At 44.1% G+C, this 19,415-nt stretch overlaps 1 protein-coding gene across 3 annotated transcripts in view; it reads left to right on the top strand.

Moving 5' to 3' along the window:
* Positions 1-19,415, top strand: part of SNX10 (sorting nexin 10) — a 61,489-nt gene that overhangs the window by 21,721 nt on the left and 20,353 nt on the right. For all 3 annotated transcript variants that reach the window (XM_015237276.3, XM_072964803.1, XM_072964801.1), the window contains exon 2: positions 14,035-14,081. In XM_015237276.3, coding sequence (XP_015092762.1) covers positions 14,058-14,081 — 24 coding nt within the window. In that variant the 5' untranslated portion in view covers positions 14,035-14,057. The remainder of the gene's footprint in view (positions 1-14,034; positions 14,082-19,415) is intronic.

Here is a 19,415-nt window from a genome sequence, read left to right as displayed (position 1 = left end):
TTCACTACCTTGTGGAGGAGGGAGGCACTTTACACATCAAACAAGACAGGCCCGTGGCCCTGGACCAGGTGACAGGAAGCTGCGTGTCTGATCCCATCTTTTCTCTGGGGTCTCACTTTCCACTACCCCTCGATCCCAGCCACAATGAGCCACTTCCTGTTCCCAAATGTGACTTGCACTTCTTGCCTCCCTGAGGCTAATGGTACTGTTCCCTCCACCCGGAGCCCACCTCTGCTGTCTTACCTCCATCATTAAGACAACACAACGTGAGGTTAATTCCATCACATCCATGGCTGTATGACCTTTGACAAATTACTTGTTAACTTCTTGGTACCTTTGTTTCCTTAACTATAATATGGGGATACTATTCATAGGACTTTTTAATGAGGATATATGTAAAGTGCTTAGAACAGTGACTTGGTCAGAAGCGCTCTCTGGGCGTTGGCTATTATTAGCTTTCGAAGTCTGGCCTGTCCTGTAAGCCTGTGTCCACTAACCAGCATGAGATTTGGGGCCTGCGGAGGTTCGAGCCTGAACCCTGCCCCTTATGAATTGGGTGACCTTGGATGGTTATTTAACTTCTCTGAATGTCAGTTTCACCATCTGGAGCACAATATATCACATGGTTGTTGGGTGAGTCATGTGTGGACTATGTGTGAAGTGCCAGGTTTAGTAGCTGACAACTGGAAGGCAGCCTGTGTTGTTTTCCGCCCCCCTCGCCCCACAGCACCTCTGTCACCTGATGCCTTGGGCCGCCTGGTTGCCTCTCCTCCATTACACTATATATTCTTAGTTCTCTTGTTTCTACACAGCGTGCATGATTCTTTTGTTTGATTTCCTCACTCATCTGTTCACTCAATCCTTCTCTTCATTCATGCACTCTCTCATTTGTTCAAAAGTCGTTTATGAGCACTTGCTATGTATTGGGCTCGGGAATCTACCACTGTTCCAGCTCGAGTCCAGGAGAGCAGTGAAGAGAGCCTAAATTAGGCCAGTGACCTTGGAGGCTGAGGGGCGGGGATGGACTTAGGAGGCATTTAGAGAGGATGGTCAAGGCTTGCTGACCAGTTGGATCTGGAAAGTAAGGGAAAGGAAGCAATTAAAGACAGTCTCTGCGATTCTCACTTGAGTCCAAGTGTGGGTGCTGAGACCATTAACTACAGTGGACAACATAGGAAGTGGGCGAATTGGCTGGTTTCTAAAGAGCCAGGAAGAGGTGTCACGTGACAGCTAGCCTGGATTAGACACGGTCAGTTTGAAGTGCCTGCAGGATGTCTGGATGGGGATGTCTGACAGGAGGTGGCCAGGCCAGCCTCCAGGGCCCTTCTGGTTCTGAACTCCTTTGCATGGGGTGTGAGGGTGATGGCCGAGACGGAGACTGCGTGTGGACAGGAAGAGGGGAAGGCTTCCAGTGGCCCTTTGGGGAACTGCTCTGACTAAAGCGGAAGATGACAGTGAGTCTTTGGCTTCTGCCGAGAAGCCACGTGTGGTGCCTCACCACGGAAACTGCTCACGTCCCCCAGGAACACGACATCACTGTCTGCAAGTCAAGACGAGCCTTTGGGGTGTAGTCAGAGGTGGGGAGAAGAATGCCCTCTCCCTCGTGTGGGCCTCACTGCAGGCCCGGAGCGACAGTGAGTGTCTGTCTCCTTCCCCTGCGGCATGTCTCACAGAGCCCTTCTTGAATAGATGCTGTGGTCCTCTCTCCTAGCAACCGTGGTCATCACTTTCTCTCTCTTCCAATTGGATAAGCACAGGTGAGGGAGCACCATCACCACGTCCCCTCATGCACATCTCTGCTGCTACTCCTGTGTCTGAGCCACCATCACCTCTGCTCTGCACCCTGTCAGTAGCCCCCCAGCAGGCCTCCCTGCTCCCTCTCTGGTCCCATATAGACCACTCCCTGCCCAGCAGCCAGAGGGATCCCATTAACACATAAGTCAGATTATGTCTCTCACCTGCTGAAAATGTCCCCATGGCTGTCAGATTCTTCACTGTGGTCCACAGGGCACCTGCCTCCCTCTCTGAGCTCATCTCTCTCATCTACTACACTCCAGCCCCATGGCTTCCTTGGCTCCCCAATTAAGCCAAGCGCATTCTGCCTTGGGGCTTTGGCACCAGCTGGTTGCTCGTCCTGGAGTGCTCTTACCCTAGACTGCCTTGTACTGGCTCCCTCCTGCCTTTCAGGTTTCCGCTCAAATGTCACCTCTTCAGAGAAGCCTTCTCTGATGACCCAAGTGTGAACCAGTCCCCACCAAGTCCCCGTAGTCACTCTTGATCACATCATCCTGTTTCATTTTCTTCATTAAGCTCTTCATTATTTGTTTTCAGTAGAGGTGTAGTTGATGTACAATATTATATGTTTCAGGTATATGATAAAGTGATTCACAATTTTTAAAGGTTATGCTCCATTTATAGTTATTGTAAAATATTGGCTATATTCCCTGTGTTGTACAATATATTTTTGTAGCTTATTTTTTTTTATTGTTGCATAATGGTTTGTACCTCTTAATCCTCTACCCCATATTGTTTCCCCCTTCCCTCTCTCCACTGGTAACCACAAATTTGTTCTCTGTATCCATGAATCTGCTTCTTTTTTGTTATAGTCACTAGTTTGTTGTATTTTTTAGATTCCATATATAAGTGACACCATACAGTATTTGTCTTTCTCTGTCTGACTTATTGCACTTAGCATAATGTCATCCAAGTCCATCCGTGTTGTTGCAAATGGCAAGAGTTCATTCTTTTTTATGGCCGAGTAGTCCATCTTAGAGAGTTTGGTTCTCTCACTCTGATGTAAGTGAAACCCGGGCGCTGGTTGTCTTGTTCATTGCCCCATCTCTGACGAATGCAGCAGTCCTGGTCGTTCATAGGTTAATGAATTAGCCAGGGCTGCCCATCTACACTGGGGTAAGAAGAGCCTGAGCTTGTTTGTTGGAGAAGGAGGAGGGACTAGTGAAAAGAAAGAAGTTGGAGTTCTTCAAGGGGTGGGATAATGGATAGACTGAAGTCTTGGAGAAGGTAGGGGAGAAAAGATCATGAAAACAGGAGTTTGTTGCTTTTCTTTGAGACCGAGGGAAGTGGGTGAATATGTGGGTAGATTTCAAGAGGTCAGAGGACCAAGATGAAGAGTATAAACCCCATGGTCTTTCTGTTCCATGAAGTGGGAAATGCAGTTCTCAGATGACAGAGGAGGAGTAGACTGGGAGGAGGGAGGAAGCTGGAGGTGAGAGGTGAACGCCTGAAGCTGCCTGGATGAGTGGAAGGACTCCTGAACCCTGGAGGGCCCCACTTAGGCTGGAACTCACAACCTGGAGATGGAGCCTGTCATGGAAACGACCAGATTTTTCCTCAGTAGTGGTCAGGACAAGAGAGAAAGTGGAGGAGACAGGCTCTGCAGATATGTGTCTGGGGACTGACAGAGCAGCTGTGTGTCAATGAACAGGAGAGTAAGGGTGCTGGCAGGGAGAGTATATGAATGGCGGAAGGAAGTGCAGCCCAGAGAGAGACTAAGAAGGGCAGGATCAAAAGTTCTGGAGGCTTTTCCTTCAAGTAAAGAGCAATGAGGTGAGAATGAGGAAGTGAGAACAGGAAGGTGGTCAGAGGGGACTTTTAGTTTTCCATTTCCGAGAATAGTTCCTGGTTTGGATGTGGCCACATGGTAAACACGTTGTTGGTAAACAAAGGGTCAGGTCACAGGAAGGAAGGAGACAGACTAAGACGAGACCAGGGACTGTTGGGTCCTCCCGGTGAGTGAGGTCCTCCTCGGGGGGATCAGGAAAAGTGGGGAGGAGCAGGCTGGAGGAGGAGGACAGGAACCTGGAGGGAAGGGAGTCATGCCAGCAAGTGAGGAGAGAGGCGTTGGTCACATTCCTGGGTCCTGGGTACTGTCTGGTGGGTTATTGTCTGGAGATAACAGTGGCCAGGGGAATTTGATTTCACCTGGTGCTGAGAAATGGGCGTGCTGAGGAAATGAGCACTTGGATGTGGGACGGTTTCCAGGGAAGGTGAGGGTGGAGAAGCCAGAGCCTTAGCTAAGATAACAGCTGCTGAGATGGGCAGATGTGGGGCATTAGCTGTCTCCAGGCTGAGAGTTCCTGGGGCACAGTGGACATTTACAAGAGGAGATGGCAGAGGAGGGATGGGGTCAGAGACAGGTAGTGATGAGAGAACCCAGGGGAGGGTGATGCCTGGGGAGACTTCAGCTTGGCAGACGTTGTGGTTTGCAGTTTGAGGGACGCGAGGGATCTTGAGTGAAATGGGTGGGTCTCAGGGTTTCAGATAGTACTTCCTTTTTTTTTTTTAAACAGCTTTATTGTAATATCTACACATTGTACAATTTCCCAAGTAAAGTGTGGAAGTCAGTGGGTTTTAGTATATTCACAAATCTGTGTAACTACTACCACAGTCAATTTTAGGATATTTTGATTACCTCATTTCATTGTTCTTTAGCTGTCACCTCTGTTCCCTCAGCCTCCACCCCTCCACCCTCCGCACCCAAGCCCCAAGCATCCTGGAATCTATTTTCTGTCTCTATAGAATTCCCTATTCTGGACTTTCATGTGAATGGAGTCATTTACTATGTGAATTTTTGTGACTGGCTTCTTTCACTTTAACATGATGTTTTCAAGGTTCATCACCGGTGTGGCATGTGTCTACTTCATTCTTTTTTATTGTTGAATAATATTCCATTGTATAGCTATACCACCATTTGTTTATCTGTTCATCCACCACTGGACATTTGGTTTGTTTCCATCTTTTGACTATTATGAATAATGCTGATATTTATATACTAATTTCTCTGGGGACATATGTTTCATTTCTCTTAGGTATATACTTAAAATTTAAATTGCTGGGTCAAATGGTAACTATGTCTAATTGTTTGAGAAACTGCCAGACTATTTTCCAAAGTGGCTGCACCAATTTATATTTCCACCAGCAATGTATGAAGGTTCCAATTTCTCCACATTCTTGCCAACATTTGTTATTATCTGACTTTTTGATTCTAGCCAGCCTAGTGGGAGTGAAGTGTTACCTCATTGTGATTTTGATTTGCTTTTCCCTGATGACTGACGAACATCTTTTCATGTGCTTATTGTCCATTTGTGTATCTTCCTTGTCTATTCAGGATCCTTTGCTCATTTTTGAATTGAGTTATTAGTCTTTTTTTATTATCATTTTTCCAGCTTTATTGAGGTTCATTTGACAAATTTGTAAGATCTTTAAAGTACACAACGTGATGATGTGATATATGTATTCATTGTGAAAAGATTTCTCCCGTCAAGTTAATTAGCCCATCAATCTTCTCACTTATTTACCTTCTTTTTTTTGGTGAGCACGTTTAAGTCTACTCTGTTAGAAACTTCAATTACACAATACAACGTTATCAACTGTAGTTACCATATTATACATTAAATTCTTAAGTCTTTATTACTGAATTGTAAGGGTTCTTTATGTAGTCTGGTTACCAATCTCTTATCAGATAAATGATTTGCAAATATTTTCACCCATTCTATGCATTATCTTTTCCCTTTCTTGATAATGTCCTTTGAAGGACAAAAGTTTTTAATTTTTGTGAAGTCTAATTTCTATTTTTTTCTTTTGTTGGTTATATTTTTGGTATTATATCTAAGAATCCTTTGCTAAATCCAGGGCCATGATTTATCTGTTTTCTTCTAAGATTCATAGTGTTTGCTATTAAAGTTTAGGTCTTTGATCTATTTTGAATTAATTTTTATATATGGTATAAGGTAGGGGTTCAACTTCACTCTTTTACACGTGACTGTCCACTTGTTAAAAAGACTGCTCTTTCCCCATTGAATGGTTTTGGCATCCTTGGTGAAATCAGTTAACCACAAAGGTATGGTTTTCTTTCTGGACTCTCTATTCTATTGATCTGTTTGTTTCTCCTTGTGCCAATTCCATACTATCTTCAGTACTACTGCTTTGTAGTATTTTTGAAATCAGGAAGTGAGAGTCCTCCTATTTTGTTCTTCTTTTTCAGGGTTGTTTTGGCTGTTTTTGATCTCTTGCAATTAGATATGAATTTTAGAATAAGCTTGTCAGTTTGCACAAAGGATTCAGCTGGGATTCTGGTAGAGACTGCATTGAATCTGTAGATCAGTTTGGGGAGAATTGTCATCTTAACAATGTTAAGTCTTCCAGTGCATAAGCATGGGATGTTTTTCTGTTTACTTAGATCTTCTTTAGTGTCTTTCAGCAGTGTTTTGTAGTTTTCAGAGTGTATGTTTTACGCTTCCTTTGGTAAATTCAATCCCAGTTATTGTGTTCTTTTGAAGCTATACTTCAGGTAGTATTTTGATGGGAAGTCATCATGGTAGTAGTTCTGAAAAGTCCTCTTACCAGGTGAAGGGGTAGAGTGAGTGGAGAGTTGAAAAAATGTCTCTAACTGTTGGCAGGAAGGAAGAGCAGGGAATTTTCTGCTGTTCTTCAGAAGGTGTGTTCTTAGGTCTCTCATAATCCTGTGGCAGGGCACTGAGGGACACATGAGCCTGCAAAGAACTCTGTAAACCCCAGAACCAATGGTTTTGTGTGATGATGGAGGTGCGGGAGGGAGGTGAGTAGCTGAAGATTTATCGTTCTGGGTTGATAAGAATGCAATCTCGTTGGACTAATTTACACTGACATTTAAATTACTAATTCCTCTCCCCCAACTTTTGAAATTTATCTGCTTTTCTTAAAGGGGAAAATGAGAAGCCCAGATGAATCACAAATTAGGAGACACTTAGTAGCATAAAAAAGGAAGGAGACTTTTCAGGAAGTGTAAAAAGTGTTTTTGGATTTGATCTGGGAGGTTAGGGTTGTTTTGAGGAGAGAGGATGTCACAGCCCAAGTTAGGAAGTACTGCATTACCTGCCCGTCTGCTGTAGTGGGCAGCTCCTGTCTCCTACATCTGCTATTTATGGCTTCTTTCCTTCAATTCTGTTTATTCTCCTCATGCTTTGTCATGTTCTGGGCGGCTCTCCTTAGCATGTATACGTAGGAAGGTGGAGGTCGGGTCCAACACACACATGCCTGCATCCAGAGCATCTGTAAGTCCAAGATAGCACTTTTTGTAGATGCCACCAAAATAGTCATGAGGGTAAAATTCTCTATATAATTTGTCTTGTTTCTAGAGTTGAAACCCTAAATTTGGCCTAGCATCATATTCATGACCATAGATGGAACCTGTGTAGAGATTAGCCAGTTAACAGTTTTTATCTTATGTGTTGTGAACCAGCATTTTTTAGACTGCTTACCCTCTTTAATATATTTATGTGTGTGTGTGACAAATGCTGGAAAAATTTAATGGTGATTTTATTTGTCTTTCCAACTTTAACTGAATTTCAGATTTCTGCTTGTTTTTCCATTTTGGTTTGCGTTTTTAAAGTTCTGAGATCAGACTGAGGAAGAACTGCTTGCGCCTAGTTTACAGATGGTTCTGCACACCTGGCCGGCCCCCCTCAGAAGTGCGTGGCTGCCCCACTTCAGTCCAGTGCTCATGTTTTCTTTTGCTTTTTGGTTGAATTCTTTTGATCACACAAATTGGCATCTCCTCAAGCTACCTCAAGTAAAGGGGTGCTTATCATAAGGATGCTGTGCATGGGAACCCAGGAGACACTGGGCACTTAAACCCCTGAGGAAGTAAGAGCTCTGTGCGCTGGCTCCAGGCTGCCCTGCCGACATCAGCAGCTGAAGCCGGCTTCTGTAATTCAGCCTTTCTGGTGGCCAGTTTCTTTACTATCTCAAGAGATCTTTTTCCTACATCATGGCTTTTGTCTAAGTTCTGATCCCTCAAAACTCCAGCTAAGGTGTCATTATGTCTCCATTTCCTCATCATCGTTTCCTCGCTTCAAGACCCGGAGAAGCCAAGTCTCGGTGTTTCCTAGTCCACCTGCTGGGAGGGAGCCAGTGCCCAGCCCTCCTTGCTTTCCGTTCCATGCTGTGCCTCAGTCACCTGACTGAGCTGTGGAGGGGCTTCCCTCCAGTCTGATGCCTGTCACTGATGCTGTCTCTCGTGTCTGGGGAGGATCCTCTCAGGTGATAGAAAACAGGGCTACCTGTAGAGCTGCCCCTCCACCAAGACTCTGGCAGAGAACCTCCCCGAGAGATTTGGGACGGCCATGCCACCGCCCCTCACCCCGTTCCGACTCCTTACCACAGAAAGGACATAGATAGCACAGAGAGAATATCTGGGGAAAACTGGCACTAAATTCTACTTTGAATTTTAAATAACTTCGCTGATGGCATATCCTTATATAGATGAAGGTAAGAAGTCAGTGATTTTTTTTATTTAAATAGAAAAATTTCTGAACATCGTAGGAAGAAATGAAATAAACATAGAAAGTGAAATTAGCTGTTTTTGGTTTTGGGAGGGGGAAATAATAAAAGTAATTGAGTAATTAAGTTTTACTTTCTTTTTAAAAATATATGGTTTTCTGTAACCTATAATGAAAAAGAATATATGTATGACTGAATTGCTATGCTGTACACCAGCAGCTAACACAACATTATGAATCAACTATATTTCAATTAAACAAAAGAAAAAAATGGTTTTCTGACTTTAACAAACTCTTGGAAAAATGCAAAAAGGAAGGAAACAAAACCAACTAGAATCCCATCACTCAGAAGTGACCACTGTTGACTTGTCTTATGCAGGCTCCAGGTCTTAAATAAATAAGTAAGAAATAAAAATATACTTAAAATATCACTTAATACTTCTGGAACAGTCCCGATTATTTAATATTCTTCTGTAACGTAGTTTGGAATGTCTACAAGGTGATCTGTTAATGAAGTCCTACCATAATTCAGTTTTTCTAATCTACTATTTATGGACATTTAGGTTTCTATTTTCTTTGATTTTTTTTTATGAAAAATACTCATTGTGAATATTCACATAAAATTTTTTTGCACGTCTGACAGGTTTTTTTAGGTTGAGTTTCCAGACATGGAATAGTTGAGTCAAAGAACATAAGCAATTTAAAAATGCGTTCGAAATATATGGCCGAATTGTCTTTCGGAAATATTGAAATAGCTCACATTCCTACCAGCAGCATTCAGTCCCATTTCCCATGATTCTTGCCAGCAACAGCTGTCATTAAAGAAACATTCTAATTCCATGGACAGAAATGTGGTATTTCATTTTGATTTGTACTTGTTTATAGCAAGGTTAAACTTTTGAAATCGATTGTTGGCTTTTTTTTCAAAAAATTTTAAAATATAAAATTTACCATCTTGCCTGTTTCAAGTGTACAGTTAGGTAGCATTAAGTATATTCACATGGTTGTGTGACATTGTAGATCTTTGGATCTTTTTCATTTTGCAAAACTGAGACTCCATACCCATTAAACAAGAACTCTCCATTTCCCCTTCTTTCCAGCCCCTGGGAACCACCTTTCTACTTTCTGTTTCTATGACTTTGACTACTTTAAAACCTTATAAAGTAAGTGGAATCATAAAGTACTTGTCTTTTTGTGACGGATTATTTCACTTAGGGTAATGTCTCTAGGTTTATCCATGTTGCAGAATGTGTCAGAATTTCCTTCATTTTTAAGGCTGAATAATATTCCATTATATGTGTAGACGCACCACGTTTGGCTTATCCCTTCATTGGTTGATGGACATTTGGACAAATAAAAGTAAATTTGCTGATGGATTAAGTTTTACTGGAACACAGTTGTGTTCATTTGACTGTTTATCATCTGTGGGGACTTCCTTACTACAAGTTGCAGACTTGAATAGTTGCAGCAGAGTCTGTTTGACCTGCAAACCTCAAATAGTTACCATTTGGCCCTTCATAGGAAAAAATGGCTGACCTCTGCTCTGGAGAATTCTATGTTTCACAGTCATTTTCTATTTTATAGAATATTTAGTCCAAGGTGGATAGTGGAGGCAGGTTTCTCCCAAAGTTTCTGGTTCTGGCGAGTCATGTCTCAAGGCAATGATGCAGTTACGAAGACACATGTTGGGCCTCTTAGACGAGTCTCTGTAGCTGCCGTGTTCCCCAGGGTGGGGTTGGGGGGCCCCATGTAGATCTGTCATCCATGTGTGCCCAGCTCTAACTTGAACAAGGTTTCAAAAATCATCCCTGTTGTTTGGGCTGGTTGTGAGATTTAATAATTCTTCTGTTTATTGAAGTATAGTTGATGTACAGTATTGTATAAGTTACAGGTGTACAGTATAGTGATTCACAATTTTGAAAGGTTATACTCATTTATAGTTATTATAAAACATTGGCTACATTCCCAGTGTTGTACGGTGTATCTTTGTAGAGATTATTAATTCTTGAGAGGAAGGGAGATGGGAGGGAGGATGGATTGCAGTGGGTGAGCATATGTGTGCACTGTGGCTCCCAGTGGTGGTGAGGAGAGAATATGCTCCGAGGTCAGCCTTGCTGATTGTCACTTGGAGGCAGATTTCCACACTCGTTTGTGTAAGCCTTTCAGTGAGGCAAGAATTCTCCATGTCCGTTATTATGACAGACTCATAAGCTAGCCTGGGGAATTTGGAGATCTAAACAAGTCTAAACTTTTACAAGCCCTCAGAATGGTATAGTTGTCAAGGGGGTAACTTCTGATTAGCGGCTTTGGTTTGCTAAACTATAGACAACTGACCTTTCATCTCAAACCATACTGTGCGCTATCATTTAATTTCCTTCTCCCCGCCAGAAAATGCCATAGCAAGGTCCAGTACCAGGTGACAGTTTCTCTTGTCTCATAAAAGTAGTGCCTCTTTGTTCATTTGAATCTGCTATTATATTTTACATGCAATAAAAATCTTTCATAATTTATGCTTGGGTCACTCTTTCTTCTGTTGAATAACAAAAATTCAGCCGAGTAGATTTTAAAGATCTAATCCGCATTATTGAACGATCATGAATTGGGCAGCAGCCCCTCTAGCAGGTAGAGGGGAGCTCCAAAGGGCTGCAGAAAGGAAGAAGGTTTCAGAGGCAAAACAAGAAAGTCACAGCAAAAAAAAAAAGATTTCTGGCCTAGGTAACATACCTGTGGGGGACAGACGGGGTCATGTGGTAGATTGCCATATCTTCCTTTGAGGGGTGGGAAGGATGACCTCACTGGTGCTGACTAGAAAATTCCACACTGACTGGCTGGGACTATATTCCTGGGGAAGGTTGTAACTATAATTAGGTTAGGGATTAAGTCTTGGTTTTAGCACAGGTGTCTCCATTTGGGGTCTATCATTTTTTTTAATACTTCTGATAGAATTGTGTTTATTTTTAAACAATCGTAACTTCTAAAAGTGTAAAATAAATTTGTGTTCACTGGAAAAATTCAAACAGTATGGAAGTGGATGGAGTGAACCATGAACGCTTTCCCCTCTTCAAATTCACCCCCATCCAGCTCTCGAGCTTTAAATTATTAAAGGTTGACCCTGTGTTCTCTGTGATGTTTTGGAACTGTTTAAAGTTTGCAGCTCCCTGCTTTGGCAATTTGACTTGGTCTCTAGCATCTCAGGGTGACCAACACCTTGTGAGAATTGCAGAGTCCTTCTGCCTGGTGGGGGGGGGAGTGAAAGCCCTTTGGGGAGAATTAAGACCCCAAGTTTGTCACCCAGTCATGGAGGCACCTTCAGTTAGTGGGAAGACCACTGTTGAGAAGCAGACCGGTTGGCTTAAGTTAAAACTGGACCTGAGCTCTCTTCCTCGCTGTGTGACCTTGGGCCACTTAATCTCCCTGATCTTCTGTCTTCTTACCTGTAAAGTGACAAGGAAACACAACTGTGCTCTGCTGGAGAAGTTCAGTCAGTGGGGGGAGACAGAGAATGTATAAATGTGATGTGCAGGTGAGGCTAATGCCAGCAGGTAATTTGCATAACACGCTGTGTGATGGTGGCAAAAAGCTGGGACAGGAAGAGGAAAGTGGTTGCTGAGCAGGATTGTGGAAGAGGAGTGCGAGTTAGTAGGGGGATCTGGAAAGGGTGGAGGCAGGGGGGTCGAGGACCCACCCGATCAGTGTGTCGGCTGTGTGTAGGGAACATGGCCAGATCCCGAGATGGTGCAACCCATGGCCTAGCTTGTAGCCAATACAGGAATCCCTTCAGTACCCTGAACTCTTCCAGCCCCCACCCCTTTGCACATGCCTGTCCCTCTGCTTAGAATGCCTTTCTCCTGTTGCCTTCCTGGCTGACTCTCACCACCTCAGGCCTCAGCTCAACTGCCACTTTCTCAGTAAAGCCTTCCCAGCTGACATCGCCCCCCACCCTTCTTTAGTCTCTCCATTCTTCTAAGAGGCTGTCCTTTCCTTTCCTTTCCACATTATAATTATGAAGTTATAATATTATGTATTATGTATTATATATAATAATGAAGTCATCTCGTAAGCTCTGAGTCTGTTCTACCCTCCATTGTAAGTCCCAATCCTAGTCCGGCACATGGCACATAAATAGTGAATGAATGAATGAATGAATGAATGAATTCCCCCCTGCCAATTACCACCCCAACCTATCTTTCTGATCTAATCCCCACAGAGCTTCTCTGAATTAGTTAGTGTCTTGTGGCTGCCGTAAGGAATGACCACAAACTTGATGGCTTAGAACAACAGAAATTTACTCTTTCACGATTCCTAAAGCCAGAAATTTGAAGTCAAGGTGTTGCCAGGACTGGGCTCCCTCTGGAGGCTCTAGGCCAGAATCCTGCCTGGCCTCTCCCAGCTTCCGGTGACTCCAGGTGTCCTTGTCTTGTGACTGCATCCTTCCAGCCTTTGCCTCTGTCTTCACACGGCCTCCTCTGTGTGTGGTTGATCTCTTCTGTCTCTTATAAGGACACTTGTCACTGGATTTAGGGCCCACCCACTGACGAAGACCCCTTTTTCAGATAAGACCACATTCACAGGTTCCAGAGGTTAGGATACAGACATGGCTTTTTGGTGGCCTCCCACCCTCCCTGAACCCTTGCCATCAGCTGCACTGGCCTCGTCACCATCTCTTGACTGTCCATCATGCTTTGTCTGTATCCTGTGTGTAGGCCATCCTCACACCTCTTCCTCTTCTTTCCGTGGACACTGAAATTCCCCTGCAGGTGAAAGGAACTTCCTTCCCCTTGGAAGCCCCACCTGCAGCTCATGGTTTGCTCTCATCCTGCGGGACCGCTTTCCTCTGTCTGCTCTGCTCTCGGTTGGCTCCTCCGCGATGCCACATGGGACTGGAGGCTGGAGCTGGGGTTCTCGCTTCCTAGTACTCCTTACAGGTGGCAGAGACATCAGTAGAGACTGAGGAAATACTTGTGGATGATAATAAGTATCTGGAAAATGGGTCAGATTATATTATCAAAAAACAGGCAAATCGCGACTATGCAGCCAAAGCCTCCTTTCCATAGGAAGACACATCTGCATGCATGTAGTCAGGGGGGTTAAATTTTTTTCTTTTTCTTTTTTTTGGCGGGGAGTAAGTGTTAACTCTAACAAGCTTTGGTAATAAATGGGGTTTAAGGAACAATAGACAATCTGAGGGACATGGAGGGCCTGGAATCAACTGTACTGACTTGAGGGTCAGAATCAAGGTCCTGACCTTCATCGCTCTCGAGGCCACACCATCTATTATCTAGACTCTGGAGCAGTTTAAATGTCACAGTGGGGACCTGTTCCTTGAAAGTGTCAGTTCCTGGTAGAAGAGCCGTTCTCAGTGGTGGGTCTCTGGGCACCTTTTCCATTCCTTCCATCTCACTGCCAGCCAGCAGCCCCTGAGGCCTTCACGGCCCCTCCGCTCCCCCATGTCTCCAGCCTCATCTGATTTCCCCAAGGCTCCAATTCTGGCCTGACTCTGCCTGGCCTTCAGTTTGAGGGCCTGTCATCACCCAGCTGCCTTGGCTTTGCCATGTCCCAAACTCCCAATCCCCAGGTGGGCCGATGTTCACCTTAGTCTGGTCAACAGGGGCCGGGCTGGGGAGGATTGGAGGTACACTCTCTCGAGACGGTGGGAGGGCAGGCTCTCAGAGGGGATTTGGGTGGGAGGCCGGAGAGGCGTATCTGCTCCTGTATGGAGGTTCCAAGTCACCGAGTGATGTGTCTTATTTTTCAGGTTGATCGTTTTCTCTGTTGAAGATGTTTCCGGAACAGCAGAAAGAGGTATGGCATCAGAAGTCCAAAAATAAATAATCCATGCCCTTTGACTCACTGCAGGTCAGTCTTCATTCTCTAACATGAATCTGTAGAGAAGTCAGAGAAGGGGACTAATGGAAGAACAAAGCCGTGGCCCTCCAGCACCCGCTGGCCCCAACCCCGGCATCGGTGCCTCCCTGGTCCTTATTCCTTGCTTCCAATGACTGAGCTGTCTCTCTGCTCACTCCCACCCACTGCTTGTGAAAGTATCTTTTTCCATGAGTCAGAATTCTCCCAGGCTCTGCCCCCCCTTTGCCCTGAACAGGCTCCCTCTGGCGGCTGACTTGGTTTTCTGCTCTCTTGACTCATCCCCCACCAATGGTACCACCCAGTGATGCTGGCTGCCAGGCTGTCTGCTGCTAGTTTCAGCTTCGCCCTGCTCGTGTCCTCTTGGATCTCTGGGCTGGGTAATTCAAGGAAGGCTGCCCCTTCTTGAACCCAGCCTGGCCTCCCTGGCTTCCTGCCCCAGCTTCCTGAGGTGCCGTCTGACTGGGAGGACGGTGGCCTGACCACCACACCAGCCCTGCGCTGAGCAGCCTCCCTCAGAAGTACCCGTTTGTCTACCCTGCTTACTGTGCCCCACACGTCGTTACTTGGGGAGCTGAACAAAGCTCAACAGTGGCATGTGGGCCTTTGTGGGGAATGTGTGCACATGCGCGTGTGCACACACACACAGTCATATATGCACACGCCCGTCATGCATGCAGACACACATAGTGACAGACACAGTCACACGGCCACATGGGCCTTCATTCACCTTGCCCAAGTGTAAAGCACTAACCAATCCATTCAGAGAATCCTTCCAGAAACTTCTTTGCTACAACTCTCACCCTTTCTTTTAGCCCTGTTTGGGTTCAAGCTCTCCTTATAGTCCAGCCTGCCTTTAATTCTAGGCTGGGCTCCCCCATTTTCAAAGGCGGTATTTTTGTTTGTTTGTTCTTTAACTTCTAAAAATTGAGTGTAACACACGTGCAGTAAAATGCATAAAAGGCCCTAATCTTATGTGTACAGCTCAGAAGATTTTCACTTATGAATACACCTGTGTAGACAACACTCGGCTCAAGGTGTGGATGTTCCCAGCACCCCAGAATGTACCTTGTGCCCCTTTCAGGTCAGCCCCTGCCTGTGCCCCACAGAGGGAGCCCCACACAATACCAAGATCAGGGGTGCTGTTTCCCGTCCCTGTACTAAGCCTCGCTGGCCTCAAGCTGCTTTCTTCAGGAATCACCTCCTCTGAGAAGCTGGCCAGACTGCAGGTCCCTGCACGGCTTCCCTCACTTCTGACACCAGTTTCAAGTTTGGGGGTTCCCCAGACCGTCCTCAGTTTTGATTATTCACAGGAAGGACTCACAGAACTCACTGAGAACAATTATACTCACGGTTATGGTTTATTACAGGGAAATTATACGAATTAGAATCAGCCAAAGGAAGAGACTCAGAGGACAAAATTGGGGAGGGGTCCAAATGCGGAGCTACTGGTTACCCTCTCCTTATGAAGTCAATACCCACAGTGTCTGGTGTCCAGTTTTATTGAGGCTCATACTGCCTGCAGGGCTGATCTTTATTTAGTCTCCACTCCTTCTGGATCAGGCTAATACCTTTAGTCTCCAGTGTGGCCCTAAGCTTCCACCATATTCACATTGTGAGACTATTCGGTGGCCAAAGCCCAGGCAAGCAGAGGTACTCCCACCAGGCAGGGCACTCCAGGGGCTGAGAGATCGCCTCCCAGTAGCCGAGGGCAGAGCCAGCTCTCCTTTTGGGTAAGTTCAGTCCTTCACTACACACCTGTGTCGGCCTGAGCCCTGGGCAGGCGGTACCAAGGGAGCAGGGTCGTACAAATTACATACAACTATTCCAAAGGCACATTTTAAAAATTGTTCTCTTGGGAGTAAAAAGCTACTAGTGAAAGCAACAAAGATTTTTTTTTCCAATTACAAGGTTTTTTTTTTTTGGCTTGGCTGGTTTAATCACTTGATTTTTATTTTCAGTTCATTTCAGTTAATAAAAACTAGACACAAATTTTAACCGACTACATAAAGAAAGCATTTTATTATAGTGAACTGTAGTCAATAGCTTGTAATAACCTATAATGAAACAGAATATGAAAGGAATATATATGTATAACTGAATCACTATGTTGTACACCAGAAACTAACACCACACTGTAAATCAATAATACTTCAATAAAAAAGGCATTTTATTGACCTTGCAAAAGTCCTTTATTATAAATAATTACATACTAATATTATAACATTAAGGAATTTTAAACTGGAAAGTCCCTCAACTGAAAAGGAAAAAAAGTCCATAATGCTCAGAAATTCACTTTGGCCTCTGTCAGCAAGAAATAAGGATAGCAAGGTGAGATTCTGGTTGTGCTGTAATGTACTACTGTTCATCACATGTCAGTTCAAACTCATTCAAACAGAATGATTTCCTGGCTTCTAACCTGTTGCTGTCAGAACAAAATCCAAGGTCCTAAATGTGCTTTCTACAGCGTTGTATGATCTGACCTGCTTCTTTCCCCGGGCTCACCTTCTGCCCCTTCCTCCACCCTGAGCCCTGCTCATTCCTTATTTCGGAGACTTGAATGCCCTGTGCGCTCCGGGCGCCTGGGCTCTCACAGATGTTTTTCCCACTGCCTGGAATAATCTCTCTCCCCCAGCCCTCGCACCCTGTTGACTGGCTAACTCCTCCTTATCTTTCAGCCCTCAGCTTAGAAGTGAACGCAAGGCTTTTCTAAAGCCTCAATTATCAAGGTATTTTTATCTCACCACCTACCCCAACAGCACCCTGTAGTCACTGCCAGTTAGAAGGGGAGGAGGTTTTGATCGAGACTTTAAATATCTTAGTGGCTGGCGGTTGTTTAGTGGCAAATAATTCAGGTCCCACCTAACTGTGTATGTAAGGGCTGAATGCAGTATCACTGATGGTCCTAGAATCTAGACCAAGGCGGGGTAGTGTGTGCGTGTAAGCACTTTGCACTTGGTGCCCCCAGGAGACATTCCTAATTAACCACAAGATTGGCACATGAATTGAGAGCTAGTTACTACCATCCTTGTTCAAGACGCAAACGGCTCAAGACTGACATTTTGTTTCCACCTAACTGGTAGTGCCAGCCTAGAAGTTTGGTAAATTATTAATTTTTTGAAAAAGATTTGGAGGAGGTGGTGTTGTGGAATCAATTGCAATCTCTCTTGGTAAAATAGCTTTATTGCTGCAATAAATCTAGAGAGTGGAGAACAGGCTGGGAGAGGCTCCCTTGTTAGTTAAACATGTTCCATTTGCGCATTGGTTTGAATTCCCAGGAGAGCAGTATCCGAGCTGATGGATCTTCTCCATAAAAAGGCCTTGGCATTGGGCCATTGTAAAATTAAAATGAATTCAGAGTCATTCATGCATGCAACTTTAATTTACAATTAAAATATTATGGTTACATATTTTAATAAGAATAATTAGATGGACCCAACTGAATCAACTCTTCTGTTTAATGAGACAGAACCCCCAATCCTAATGGAAAGTCAGGTGGCTGTGACAGGAGACACGGTTCAGGACAGTGTCTTTTGTTGGAGTCAGGCATTTTTGTTCTTTTTCTATTTGAATGTCCAGAATGAACACTGTGATTTTTCTATATTACTAAGGACCTTTGGGCGCAGTCATGTTGAGCTCATCTTACGTGATGTGTGAATAAGCAGTTTCATAGAGTCTGACATTCTAGCCCCTCCAAGGCACTGGATTTGTTCCTCTGCCCATGGCTCACTTGGTATGAGTGGGGTGGTCCTACATGCGTGATGTGACTGGAAGGGTGGGCTGAAACCTCGTGTGTGTGTGTGTGTGTGTGTGTGTGTGTGTGTGTGTGTCTGTCTTGTCTGTCTTGTCTCCCCAGCTCTCCTGGATCATGATGGCTGAATTCTACCTTTAAAGATTCATATCTCTTGGGTATGAGTTTTTTCTCTTTCAAAATGTACATACTTCATATTGGATATAATGGCAATGACTGGTTATTGACGTCCTAGTGACTGTAAATTCATCAGCTCCATGGCAGGGGATACCCTGAGTGGAGCAGACCCAGTGGGTCCGGGAAGTTTCCAGACACTGTGAGGTCCCTGCTGCGCAGGGCCCTGCAGGGAGGAATAGAAGGATATGTTGGCTCTAAGCTTAACATTTACGTGTTGGAGATACGCTTATGCTGACTGACGGTAACGTTTCGGGCTTGCTCTCGGAAAGTATGATTTCGGTACTGATTTTCTGATTGGAAACCAACTGAACTGGAACCATTGAATGTCATTAGAGAATATCCCAGAAGCCAGGCCTCCACCTGGTGTCTTGTGGTGCTGGGGACTTTGAAGGGAAGTGACAAGACCAGACCAGACACTTTTCCACTCCCCAAAACTCAATTCATTGTTGTTCCTTCCTCCTTCCCTCCCTGCCTATGTGATGTGATGTCATAATAGGGAAAACTGGGTATGGGAAATTCTCTACTATCTTTGAACAATTTTTCTGTATATCTAAAACTGTTCTAAAATAAACAAATAACACTGAATTATATATGCTCACATACAAAGATTTCTAAAAGATTGTGCAATGAATAAACCAAGGTACGAAACAGTTTAGTACACTCTCATTTACCTTAAAAATTATATATATACACACACATACATACATATATTTGCCAATTATGTACATAACATTAAACATATATAAAAGCCCTGGATAGGTGGACAAGAAACTGGAAGTCCAGGAGGGTCCAGTAGGAGGAAGACTTCATTTTCATGGTGTACTCGTCTGTATTTGAAATTCTCTCTCTCTCTTTCTTTAACCACATACATGTTTTATTTTTATAATAATGAAAAAATTCTTGTTTTTTAAAGGTAGATAAGTGTTAGGATACCATTACATTAATGGTGTCAGTACACGATGAACTCACAGGTAATGCGTTTAGGTCCATGTTTGTGACTTACTTTCACTTTCAAGTGCCACACGTGTCTCTTTTCGTAAAGCAGTCCCCTGAAGATGGCCTCCCCCTCTTCTTCCCTTCCTCCTTTCCTTCTTTTCTTTTACTTTTTCTAGTTTTAACTTTCCATTATACATTTTAAAGTTACACAAAGTAGAGAGAATAATGTGATGAACTCTTCTATTCCTAAGGGTTCACAGTTAACACATTATTAATTCACCACCAAGCCATCTCCCCACCTCCACCCATTTCCTCCTGCTACCAAACAGTGAGTAATTTGAAACAAATTTTAGACCTGGCATAATTTCATCTGTAGATATTTCAGTATGCACTTCTAGCAAATGACCCTT

This window comes from Vicugna pacos, chromosome 7 (assembly GCF_048564905.1).
Source record: "Vicugna pacos chromosome 7, VicPac4, whole genome shotgun sequence".
Classification (NCBI taxonomy): domain Eukaryota; kingdom Metazoa; phylum Chordata; class Mammalia; order Artiodactyla; family Camelidae; genus Vicugna; species Vicugna pacos.
The sequence above is the reverse complement of the archived record's forward strand: the minus strand, read 5'-3'. Positions and strand labels throughout refer to the sequence as shown.